This window comes from Mauremys mutica, chromosome 19 (genome assembly GCF_020497125.1).
Source record: "Mauremys mutica isolate MM-2020 ecotype Southern chromosome 19, ASM2049712v1, whole genome shotgun sequence".
Taxonomy (NCBI): Eukaryota; Metazoa; Chordata; order Testudines; family Geoemydidae; genus Mauremys; species Mauremys mutica.
In genome coordinates this window covers 939232-952128 of record NC_059090.1, presented here as the reverse complement: position 1 = coordinate 952128, position 12897 = coordinate 939232, and the positions used below count along the sequence as shown (strand labels likewise).

At 49.1% G+C, this 12897-nt stretch overlaps 1 protein-coding gene across 1 annotated transcript; it reads left to right on the top strand.

Annotated features, from left to right (window-relative positions):
- The first annotated feature begins 5890 nt into the window (after positions 1-5890).
- LOC123352913 (C-C motif chemokine 5-like) lies at positions 5891-7288 on the top strand. Its single transcript, XM_044993468.1, has 3 exons — positions 5891-5966; positions 6284-6398; positions 6999-7288. Exons 1-3 carry the CDS (start codon positions 5891-5893, stop codon positions 7111-7113), a joined length of 306 nt encoding a protein of 101 aa, XP_044849403.1. The 3' UTR covers positions 7114-7288.
- Positions 7289-12897: the final 5609 nt, after the last annotated feature.

Below are 12897 nucleotides of genomic sequence, written 5' to 3'. Positions count from 1 at the left end.
TTTAAGTATACAATCTTTAGATTAATAGAAATTAATTAGTTATTGGCAGTGCTCAAAAAATCTCACCTCACCCAAGAAAAGACAAGCGTCTGTATGACTACATGTACCAGTGTGACTATGTGTAAGAGTGCCACCTGGTGACTCCTACCAGCACAGTCTACATCACAGCCAAATGCTGACCCAGATGGCTATACCATGCTCAGAAGGCTGCCAGACTTGTGTTCTGGCAGACAGCAAGTTTCATAGACCAGGATGCTCAATGAGTAAATCCTACTGCTGGGTGTGGAGAGTTTAACCCCCAGGGGCTGGCAGCAGAATCTCTCAGCATATCTGCCACGACAGGATGCGAGGGGAGAGGTCTCTCAGACAGCTGCCTCCCAGACCATTCAGAGTGACCGGCAGCACTTTGAATCGCACCCAGTGGTAGGGTGACCAGATGTCCTGATTTTATAGGGACAGACCCGATTTTTGGGTCTTTTTCTTATATAGGCTCCTATTACCCCCCACCCCGTCCCGATTTTTCACATTTGCTGTCTGGTCCCATGGCCACAGCCCAACCCCAGTGGGCAGGCAGAATCCCACGCTCTTTCCAGCCCCACGTTGATGACATGACAGTGGCTCACGCTGGCCAAGTAAGGGTGAAAGGAACCTGGCTGGGTATCAACTCAGCAAGGAAACTCTGACTCAGGAGGGCAGTGAATACACCCCTCCCGCCCCCCGCTAATGAGCTCAGCAGAGTGATTGTGCCTCAGGCACTGTGCTGCTACAGCTCAGCTCTCCCTGGAGATGTGAGGGTGCTGGGGGACTCCCTAGGGGACACTCATAGGGCATCGGGGCCCTCGAGATAGGGAGGCTGTCCAGTTCCACCAGGGCCCAAGCACTGGCTTAGTAGAAGAATGGGGTTTCCCCAAGGGGTTGGAAGAGCAGAGCTATAGAATCAGCCTCTCTGGCGACGGGAGGCAAGTCATGTGGCAGTATCCTTCCGTCACAGGTGCCCTCAGGAAGGGTCAGCCAGGTGGGGAGGATACGGCACTTCTTGGGGCAGTTCGCTTGCACTGCTGCTACATTGCCCCAGTGCTGGCATGCTGCCCGGGATAGCGGGGAAGGCTCCCTCCCTGTAAGCCAGCCTGCTGCTCACCCCGGGTGGGTGGAGTACCCACAGTGCTGCCAGTGTGGTTTCCGAGAGATCAGGGATGATGAACAATCAACAGCCAGCTCCCCCGTGCAGCTGAATTCTCACAAGGTTAAAACCATTGCAGAGTCACCGAGATTCTTTTAACTGCCGCACTTCCTGGGTGGACAGCTGTCACGGGTGCAAAGATGACTAATAAACCCCCTTTTCCCCTGTACTTCATTCTACGAAGCACAGTGCTCAGTCCTTTCAGGACTCATCATGCAGAGTCAAACCACTGAGGGAGAGAACCAGATGATTTCTTAAGGAATAAAATTTAATGCACATACCAACATTTGGATTACTTGTGAGAACTTTCCTTCCATAGCTATTACGTGGTAACTCTCCTCACACATATCCCTGCTTTGTTGTTGCTATGTACATAAGAACAGCCATACTGGGTCAGACCAAAGGTCCATCTAGCCCAGTATCTTGTCTACCGACAGTGACCAGTGGCAGGTGCCCCAGAGGGAATGAACAGAACAGGGAATCATCAAGTGATCCATCCCCTGTTGCCCATTTCTAGCTTCTGGCAAACAGAGGCTAGGGACACTCAGAGCATAGGGTTGCATCCCTGCCCATCCTGGCTAATAGCCATTGATTGACCTATCCTCCAGGAACTTATCTAGTTATTTTTTGAACCCAGTTATAGTTTTGGCCTTCAGAACATCCCCTGGCAAGGAGTTCCACAGGTTGACTGTGCATTGTGTGTAGGGTGACCAGATGTCCCGATTTTATAGGGACAGTCCCAATTTTTGGGTCTTTTTCTTATATAAGCTCCTATTACCCCCCACCCCGTCCCGATTTTTCACACTTGCTGTTTGGTCACCCTAGTTGTGTGACGTTTGGATAACGGGGGTGTGACAGAGGTTGGCCTTGGAAGCATAGATTCTTAAAAGACGATTACAGTGAGATGTGCCAGGCGTGATGCATGCACAGGTATTCGTAGACGTATGTACCAAGGAGAGGGGTGTGCGTGTTGTGTTCCTGGCTCACTGGCTGGGTTTCCAGTGGAAGCTGGAATCATGGGGGAGGTAATTATTGCAAATTCCTAATGCCCGGTCTGCAGATACTCAGCCCCTGGAAGCTTCAGCCCCTGTGGCTAGGGGCATTGACTGGTTTTACCTGGGTCAGGAGGTCAGGGAGACAGAGGCCCCCAAACTGTATATAGGTCAACCTGAGTCAGAGTTGGTCTGGAACAAAGAACTGGCACATTAGCGTATGGACTTGTCAGGATCCCATGTGGATGATGGGTGACACCAGATAAGCTTAGAATCATAGACCCACAGGGTTAGAAGGGACCGCAAGGGTCAGCTAGTCTAACTCCCTGCCACGATGCAGGATTTGTTGTGTCTAAACCACCCAAGACGGACGGCTCCAGCCTCCTTTTGAAAACCTCCAGTGAAGGAGCTTCCACAACCTCCCTAGGCCTCTGTGCCATTGTCCCACTGCTCTTACAGCTCGGCAGTTTTTCCTGAGGTAAATCTGCTAAATTGCTCTGCTGTAGTTTGAATCAACTGCCTCTTGTCCTGCCTCTGTGGCAAGTGAGAACAACTTTTCTCCATCTTTTTTATGGCAGCCTTTCAAGTAGTTGAAGACCACTGTCATGTTCCCGCTTAATCTCCTCTGCTCTGAACTAAACATGCCCAGGTCTTTCAGCCTTTGCTCCTATGGCTTGTGTTCTCGCCCTTTGATCATCTTCGTCGCTCGCCTCTGGGTCCTTTCCAGCTTATACACATCGGTTCTTTTTAATTCCCTAGCTCGCGCGTACTGTTTTATGGTCTACTTTTTCTGTCTTGCTTTTGTTCTAAAGAAGCACGTTGCCGTTGGAAGGCCGGCTGGTGGCAGGTAAACCCTGTCATTGTCCCCAGGAGAGAGCAGAACGGCAGGGGCAGGCCTAATGAGACCGGCGGGGAGAAGCACAGTGAGCTTCGGGAAGAAATTGCAGCCAAAATCCCTGGCCTGGAGGGAGGGGAGGATGAGATACCGCCCTGGGAAAGGTGACCGCTAGAAGCACAGGCGCTGAGCTTCACTTTTCCCAGTGGGTGCTCCACCCCCACTCTGCCCCGAGGCCCTGCCCCCACTCCACCCCACCCCCAAGGCCCCACCCTTGCTCTGCCTCTTCCCGCCCCCACTCCGCCCCCTCCCCGAGGCCCCGCCCACCTGCCCGCCGCTTGCTGCTCTCCACCCTCCCGCAAGCGCCTCCCCGAGTGGTGCCTCCAATCATCTCTTTGGCGGTGCCCCTGATTAGCTGACCGGTGGTGCTGCCCAAGAGCTGTGGCTGGTGGGTGCTGACCCACTATTTTTTTCCATGGGGGCTCCAGCCCCGGAGCACCCCCGGGGTCGGCGGCTATGGCTAGAAGCCTGAGATCGGAGTGGGGTGCCCTCGAGGAGGCCACAAAGGGGCAGAGGAGCAATTGCCCCAGCACAGTGACGGGAGTTTGGATGATGGGAGTTCGGTTTTTTAAACAGATCCCATATGTTGTAATGGCACCGAGGGTACGTCTACACAGCGAAAAAAGAGCCCGGCTCAGTTGACTCAGGCTGTGGGACTGAGAATGGCAGTTGAGACATTCAGGCTCAGGCTGGAGCCTGGGCTCGGAAATCCGGTGAGGGGGAGGTTCTCAGAGCCCCGTCTGCACCCCAAGCCCGAATGTCTACACTACTGTTTGTAGCCCTGCTGCCCGAGTCAGTTGACGGGGGCTCTAAGACTCGCTGCTGCGGGACTTTTTGCATTGTAGACGTACCCTAAGGCTCTGGCTGGGATTTGCAAAGGCGCCTCAGGGACCTATTACTATTAAATAGTTGTGTTGTGATAGTGTCTCGCAGACCCAGTCATGGCCCAGGACCCCAAAGCACTTAGTCTAGGCACCCAAATCCCTTTGAACTCCAATGGGAGGCGAGCGCCTAACTCCCTGAGGCCTCTTGGCAAACCCAGCATCGGGGTGTCCCATGTTCAGTCTACCTGGAGTGCACTCAGGCAGGGGATTCTCCCACTAAGTTGGTGGGTGAGGAGACATGAAGCATGAAGCTGAATTATGCATCATTCAATTACCCTTTCCTGGTAGATTCAGAAAGGGCTGGAGTACCTTGCTGCTGCGCTAGTTTCACCTGGATAATATTTGGGTGAGCAAAATTATGATAATATCCTTGCTCCTCTAACCTGAACAATTTTCCAATATTTAGGGCTTAGCTTGGTTGTTTTCATTAGGAAGAGAAATTAAGGATCCAGTCTGGTGTTTCTTTGGTGCAATCTTGTTTAATTACAAAGAACGCACACAATGGCCTGTTTCTCTCAGCACAATTGGAACAAAGAACAGTTTCTTTGCTCATAATTCCAAGCCTGCCTTTCCAGCCAGCTCTCTGCCCAAAAGAAGCTCACTCTCTTGGCTTCCTCTCAGGGGCATACTACTAGCACTTCTCTGGCTCTCTCCTTCTGACACACACAGCTGCAATCCTGTCGAAGACTCAGTCCAGGCATTTTCAATCAGTTTCCAGGGAAACCCCTCTTGTTATCCAGTGCTTTGAGTGGTGGCTTCTATTGTTTCGGCTATCTTACTCCATAAAGGAGCTTAGTTGCTTCCTCCATTTAACCTGAATGAAGGGTAGCTAGCATACCCAGAAGCTTTCAGTGAGATCTGTGACTGCCCAGAGAGCAATGATACACCTGTTGGAAGCTAATCACATGCCGCAGCATAACAATATTTTGCTTTTCTCTAGCCTGTTCCATCCAAGGCTTCCAAAGCTCTCTATAAACACTAACAGAACTGAGCCTCACTGCCCCCAGTATGATTGTCTGCAATGACAGGTGGGAAAGGTGAGGCACAGGGAAGGGAAATGACTTGCCCAAAGACACACAATGAGTCAGTGGCAAAGTGGGTACAGAATCCAGATCTCCTGGCTCCCAGCCCTGTGCGCCAACCACTCAACCCTGGTTCCTCTGGAAGTAGCAGTTGAACATTGATGGTGTTTGGGATCCCCTTCCATGGGAGAAGGTGCCAAGGGTAGGTATGCAGAACGGCAGGGCAAGCGTCCCCCACATTCCTCAACCTTGGTGTGAAGGGACCTGCGTTTCAAGTGGTGAGAGCCAGGTCAGCCTCTGTGACGCATGGACTTTTGGTGTCTCTGCTGGGGCTGTCACCAAGCAGGCTGACTGAGTTGGTTTCTTCTGTGATGCAGATGCTGTTCTTAAAACTAAGAGCACAAAGAAGCTGTTACAAGGTAATGACCCTTGATCGACAGCTTCATTAGATCCAGCATCTTCTACATGAAAGGTCCCATAGTCTCTAAGGTGTCACAAGTACTCCATATCTCCACTGGTTACTAATGCCCTGAGACATGCACCCCCCTGGCCTCTTCTCTGTGTAAAGACTGGTGGGAGATGTCAAAGAAAAAGCAGCAGATAAGGTGCTGGATGGACTCACATCCTTTTTCCTCTGTCACTTGCACCATGCCTTGCAGCAGGGGGGTGGAATTGCCCAGTCATAGAGCGCACTTCCCTCTTCTGCTTCTCTTGATTCAGCAGACTTTGTTCCATTGTATCACCACTGTCCTATCACGGCATTTCCTGGGAGGTGACAGCATTGACACCATCGCTCAGTGTCCACCCCCCATAAAAAGAGGAGAGAATCCAGGGTTCGGTGTCAGATGCACAAGGAGGGTTTGAAGGAATCCCATCTCTGGTTCTGCACCTGCAGCTCGTCCCCACCCGACAGCAACATGAAGGTCTCTGTGGCTGCCCTTGCCGTTCTCCTCATCGCTGCCTTCTGCTCGCAGGCCTCAGCTGCTGGTCCACGTGAGTCCAAGTTCAGTCTGTGGAGCTGTGACCGCTCTCCCCTCCATCTCCCCAGGCTAGCGAGACAGTGACAGCGGGCAACACTTCTTCTGAGTTTTCATTGCCAGTAAGGAGAGGCAGGCTTGCCCCTTCTCGCTGCCTTACTGAAGGATGAAGCTGTGATGCGAGGTAGCCTCCATGCCAGACAGCCCAGAGATCTCTCTGGGAACCTCCCTTGGAGCTAGGATTTAGCAGGAGCCCTTTGCACCTACAGGAAGGGACCTCTCCAAACCAGCGATGAGAAAGACCAACCACGATTCTCTTGTCTTCTCTTTCAGAGGCACTCAACACCCCAAGTGTCTGCTGCTATAAATACTCTCCCAACCCAATTTCGCGGAGCCGCGTGGTGAAGTATGAATACACCAGCGGTGGCTGCTCCAAGCCGGCTGTGATGTGAGTATAATACCCAGCCAGATACCATATGCTCCAGGAGATCCCACCCCACCCCACAGGAAAGTGCCTCCTGGGGCACCGAGTAGTTTGGGATATCATGAGCGCAGCCTGTGGGAGAGACAGTCCTGGGCCCTCGGCTAGTTTTATGGTTCTCTCCACTAGAGAAAGGCTAGGCTCAAGGGGGTTTTCATCCCTCCGCTCTGCCCCCAGATGCTGAGGCCATACAGCTATAGTGCAGTGTCACAGCTGGGGAAGCAGTGGTGGGACTGGAGGGTGGATTTCCCCCTCTGAGTGGCTGAGAGAACCTTTTGGTGAAATTCAGCCAATTGTAGTGAAACTCTTCCCCAGCGTTATGAATAAGCTGTTTTCTGATTGGCTGAAGATTTTTGAAAAACCTGTTAGTAGTGAATAGTGGGTGGACACCCAGCAATCCAATGGGCCAGCAGAGCTGCCATTAGCTACTGGCCGTTGTGTCGTTAGGACCATTCATCCCCTGTGTGTGCAGCCGTCATGCGTTTGCCCTGAAAACAAGCCCCATTTTCCTCCACCGCCCTTCAGAGCTGGTACCAGGCTTTTCTAACTGGGGTTTTCTCTCTGCAGCTTCACCACCATCAAAGGCAAAACATTATGCACCAATCCAGATGAGAAATGGGTCCAGGATATTGTGACTCAGCTGAGAGCGAGGGAAGCCGTTTCAATGGCACCCTTAGCCTAGGGGCTGACATCACTTCCTGCCAAGCACCTTCCCAAACGGATTTCCAGGAAGCACTTTACCTGCTCTCACTACATTGGCAACACTTTGAGTCCTTATGGGCTATTTGACCCAATTAACGTTGAACTGCAAAAGATTCTAATGGCTCTGAATTGTATTTAAGGGAATTTTAATGGCTCTGAATTGTATTTATGGGAAATTTTAATATATTTGTCATGTGAACTGTGAAATATTTCATTCTCCTTTGTATTTGTTGGGTTTAAGTTTATTATTTATTTTACAAAAAAATAAAAATAAAACAAAAAATGGAAACTCTTGGGCTAATTCTCCTGCTGCAGGCATCCCGTCTGTCTTTTCTATTCAGACCCCAAGCCTGCAAACATGTGCTTAACTCGAAAGCACTCGTCCCATTGGAGTCAGTGGGACAACACATGCTTAAAGCTACCCAAATGCCATGTGTCTGTAGGACCAGGACCTTAGACTGGAGGTTCTTCTGGGCGGGGGTGTGGGTGTCTTACTCTGTGTTTATCCAGCACCTAGGACAGGACGGTGCCGAACCGGATCAGGGTCTCTAGGCACGACTGTGCTATGAGTAAATCATAAGCATTAAGGCTGCTATTGAAGACTTCTGAGGGCGCCATGGCTAGTAAATCTTTCTGCACGCAGAACAGCTGAACGTCTTTCTCTCTGGCTGGGGGGCGGGTGCCCGTGCAGCAGGCTGGGTCTGGAGCTGCACTGTGGAGTCAGTTTGAGCACTGGCTGTTTATGGTGCATGGGAGGGAGCACACATCGCAACTGAGGAGCAGAATTAATGGGACAGAAGAGAGACCAGCAAGGAGGGGAAGGGGCAGGACAGGATGAGGACCGGCAATGTGCTGCCAATATTACTCTTGCTAAGACCCATCCCGAGGGTGCAGGTGCTGCAGAGGGGAGAGATTGCTGAATGGAGTTTGTTTCCCTGGGTTACTGGGTTAGAGCACCCACCTGAGAGGTGGGAGACCCCTGTTCAAACGGTTTGTCCCTCTTGGGCAGGGAGGGGGATTGAACCTGGGACTCCCCCCCAGGTGAGTGCTCTAACCGCTGGACTAAAAGTTATAGCACAGGGGCCACCTCCGCCTCTAGACACTTTGGGTGGATCGAGGCAGGTGCCTCCCTCATTCCTGCAAGAAACTACTTAGGTGCCCGAGCCACCTGCTTCCAGGCAGCGGGTTCCCATTCAAGGATCGCTAAATAGAGCTATAGCCTCCCTGCACTCAGACAGGGCAGTAGAACTGTACTTAGCCTGTGCTGATTGAGGGCATCAAGCGAGAGGGTGGGGACAGGTGTTTTGCTTGATGGTCTGCCTGAGTCACAAGTGCTATTTGACCTGCCTCTCTCCACTGTTTAAAGACAGAGCTGATTAGGCTCCATAGATAGACTTTTGTTTTGTTAAGTGACCACTGCAGCTGAAATCACTGATAATCAGATCTAAGTGCTTAGATCTGCTGTGGGACAGTGTTTTTGTGGAAGAGACGGCCCATGCTGCACTAGCAGCAAGGTTCCCCCACTGAGAGCTCAGCTGAAATCACTGAGAGCTGAATGCAACCTCAAGAGACCAACTTGCAGAGGTCACAGTGGCAGGTGGCAGCAGAAGGCGAAGGCGCAGGGCCGTTGGCAACAGAGTGATGGAGTGAACAGTGGCACAACGAACAACCGTGGCCAGAGCGAACAGTAGCAGCTGGAGGAATGAGCAAGGTGCATTCTTGCCCCTCACCTGGGAGGTGAACTCATGTGAAAGCACCTCTGAATTCTGAGTCTCCACTGACCAAGGACAACACCGGTGAGTGTTAATGAGGCTGTTAAGAATTCTGGAGACACAAACACAGTTCATGCAAACACACATGGCTGTGGCATCCTACTTTCTATGTAAGCAAGAGATACCACACACTACAAACTGGAGGCCAATGTTAAGTGCATTGTCACTTGTTCATCCTGAAGTTGAACACTGGTTCTGAACAAGACCAGCAAATGCTCACTATCTTTCTGCAAGAAACTCTGCAACAGTGAAAGACTCAACAGTTGAAAAAGTGAAGAACTCTCTCACCACATTAAAAAAATTTGCATACATGGCTGGTGAATGCACCAATGCAAATGCACATCAAGTATTAAATCATTATGTATGTTATCTTGATGTCAGTGGTAGGTCAGTAGATGCATTTCTAGATGTTCAAGTTATAGAGACACATCAGGTGCATCTGTGACAATCCACATCTTAGAAGAGTTAAATGCTTGTCAGTTGGACCCCAAACAGATGGCTACTTGTGCATTTGATGGAGCTGCAAACTTCTCTGGAATACATAGTGGAGCACAAGCTTTGCTCAGAGAAAAGTGTAACCCTATACACACTACAGAGGCCACCTACTCCAACTAGCGCTAGTACGAGCTGCAGACTCTTCAAAAGACATTTAAAAAGCTACAAATTTAATGTCTTCATTATACTCTTTTTTCAGCAAGGGTCCAAAAAGACTGAATATCTTGGAAAATATAGAAGATACACTGGACTGAAGTTCAAATTAGTCCAACCTGGGAAAACCCTCTGGCTTTCTCATGAGTGATTCTTGGCTGTTGTCTTAAAATTACTCCAGCCGCTATTACTGGCTTTGGAAAGTATCTACCAATATGGGATGGATCTAAGTAGGGAGGCTGGTGGACTACTTTTGCTACTACGTTCAGAGAAGACTATTGCCATTCTCTCTCTTGTAAGTCTACTGTTGAAACCACTTGGGTCATTAAACAATGTCATCCAGGCATCTGCTACAGCAGTAGTAGATCCTTGTCCAGCAATAGAAGCTACATTTGGATCAATCAGAGAGCTATTCATTGAAACCATACTGGAGGAAGCAAGACTTTAATCCAGAGGTTGACTAATGAAGGCATTTATATTGAATCCTTAAGTGAAGAGCACAAGAAGTGTTTGTTAAGACAACTGAAAAACTCCCCAGACTTGAGTCTTAAAAATCTACAACAGCGACTTCTAGATTCTACTCAGCCTCTACGTAGCTTTTACAGATCCCCGTCCTACAAAACACCGACAGTTGAGTGGAGTGAGGCACTACCAGCAATGGGGCTGCCATGTGCTCAGGACAGAATAGAGGATTTGAACACAGAGTGGAATATCATATGATGAACGAATTTGACTTCAACTTCTTTTTTATCATCACTAGTGGCTTGACCTGATCTTTGTGCTATGTTTCCTGGGATGAAAGAAGTAGGAATTCATCTCTTGCCACTCCCAGTCACAACAGCTACAGTTGAGTGTTCTTTTTCCTCATTGAATAGAATTTTGTGTTCTGAAAGAAGTCACCTTCTGCCTGATCATGTGAATGAACTAATGAGCATATCAGCTGAAGGAATGGAAGTACCGGACACACAAGAAGCCACCAAAGATGAACGCACTGCATTCAAGAAGTTTATTAACAAAGTTGTGCAAAATTATAATGAAAAACCAAGAATGATGTAGATGTAGTGCTTCATAGAAGGCTTGAGTAGCCAACTTTAATTTGTGTGATGATTTTAAAACATGAGTTAAATCTAATAAAATGATAATGAAACATATTTCAGTTTTTACTATGGTGCCATAAAGCCCACCTTCACCTTCACCCTCACGGTCTCACCCCTCATCAGCCTTCAGCCCCCCACCCCGTAAATTTGAACACCCCCCCTAATTTCAATTCCTGGGGAAAACACTGCTCTAACCACTGAGCTATGGGACACTCTGATGGAGGGGGTGTCCTTCCATCCATCCATCAATCCATCTCTCCTGTTGAAGCTGTTCCACTGTGGATATATAATGAAAAAATTACTGGAGCAGAGAGATGGGGCCCTGGGTCTTCCACCTCCCAGGTGGGTACCCTAACCACCATGCTATACAGTCTCTCTCTCTCAGCCACCTACTTTTAAAGTATTTGGTGACCGTGCCTACTGTGGGTCTCAGCTGCCAAATTCAGGGCAGACCACAAGAAACAGGGCAGACACTCCCCAAAACTGGGGTATTCTCACATTAGAATTCACCAAGCTAGCAATCAAAGGGAGCTCTTGTATCGCCGCTCTGGTGAACAAGACACTAAAAATACAGTTTCCTTAGGCAATCCAGGCCCTATCACCACCCAGACAGCTGGTCTTCATAGTGAAAGGTTACTGAAAACCAGATTCACTACACATAAAGTTCTTCTAATCCCAAAGGATCCGCCACTCCCGCAGGTCAATGTATATATACATACTTAGTTTAGACCTTACCAAATGCCACATTTGTAGCCAATCCTTTAGTAACTAAAAGCTAAAGGTTTATTACTAACAAGAAAAGAAGAGAGTAATTAAATGGTTAAAGGAATCATACATTACAAGTGACTTCAGAGTCTGTAGATCAGGGTCATAGCAGGGATGGACGTCTGCTAGTCTCTCTGGTTCACCCAAACCGATTGGGGTCATCAGTCCATTGTCCAAAGCTTCCGTTTGTTAGAAAATCAGAGTCCAGAGGTGAGGAGCAGGCCTGAAGACAATTCAGTGATGTCACAGTCTCCTTTTATACTTTCAGCCCAAGTGCCTGGAAAGTTATGGCCAAAGATGGAGTCTTGGATCACATGATGTCCTAACATGCCTTGCTGAGTCCTGGGGCAGCCATTGCCTGAAATGTCTCCAGGAGAGGCTCATTGGCCCAGCTGATTGTAGTTAATGGCCCATCAACCCAGGGATGGCTAGTCTGGATGTAAATTTGCCTGGTGGGTGTCACCCCTGAACAAGGCATAGTTGAGATACAAACACGTAGCCAATATTCCCTTCAGCTACAAGGGAGACACATGGAGTTAAACAGGATAATCATACTGAACAGTTTATAACTTGTCCATTGACATACCTTGTACAAGATTTATTGCAACTCTGTAACAGTGGGGACCGGATCTGTGAACTAGTTATCTTCCTTTTTACCCAGCATCACATATTTATCCAAAGTGGAACAGCTTCACCAGCAGCGACTGAGGCAGCCGAGGGGGAGTTTTGGGGATCACAGTGGTGCCTAAATCTGGGATTTAGGTGCCTAACTCCTAAATCTGGGGTTTAGGCACCTAAGTCCCTTTGTGGCTCTGGGCCTTAGCGCCCATACAGAATAGCTTAGCATCCCACTCTCCCCCATCCCTGTTGATCCTGTGAAGTGGGCACTTCGGCTATTGCTTTTATTTCATCTGCTTGATCGGTTAAACTGAACATGCTCAATTTATGTCCAATTTAGAGAATTTCTATATGACTAATTTTTGACTTTTAAGTAGGGTGTTATGAGTCGTTTTCTCATTCTCTGCAATCCCACCGGCACTGATCACTGTGTAGTGTGTGGTCCCTTGCTCACATTATGACGTCATCCGTTCTCACTGCAGCATCCCTTAGAAATCAGGGTCAATCACTTAGCAAAGCACTTTGGAAGCCCAATAAGTCCCTAAAAGCATTCGCTGACACCTACAGGGCTAGATCCTCAGCCAGTGTAAACCAGCCCAGCTGCCTTGTCTTCAATGGAGGGATGCTGATTTACACCATCTGAGGTTCTGGCCCATAATGTTCAAGTGATTAATTAAAATACACTAGCTGGAGCTCGACCAGTCTAACTTCATTTGCAGAATGCTGGTTCTTTGTCTGATACCCAGCAGGTCTTTTCTCATCTGCCACCCCTTGCATAGCCAGACCTCATTCGGCTTTTCAGTTCTAGACACATGACTAACCTAGTGCACGGATGCGCTAACGTCTCAGCCATTCCCAAATTGC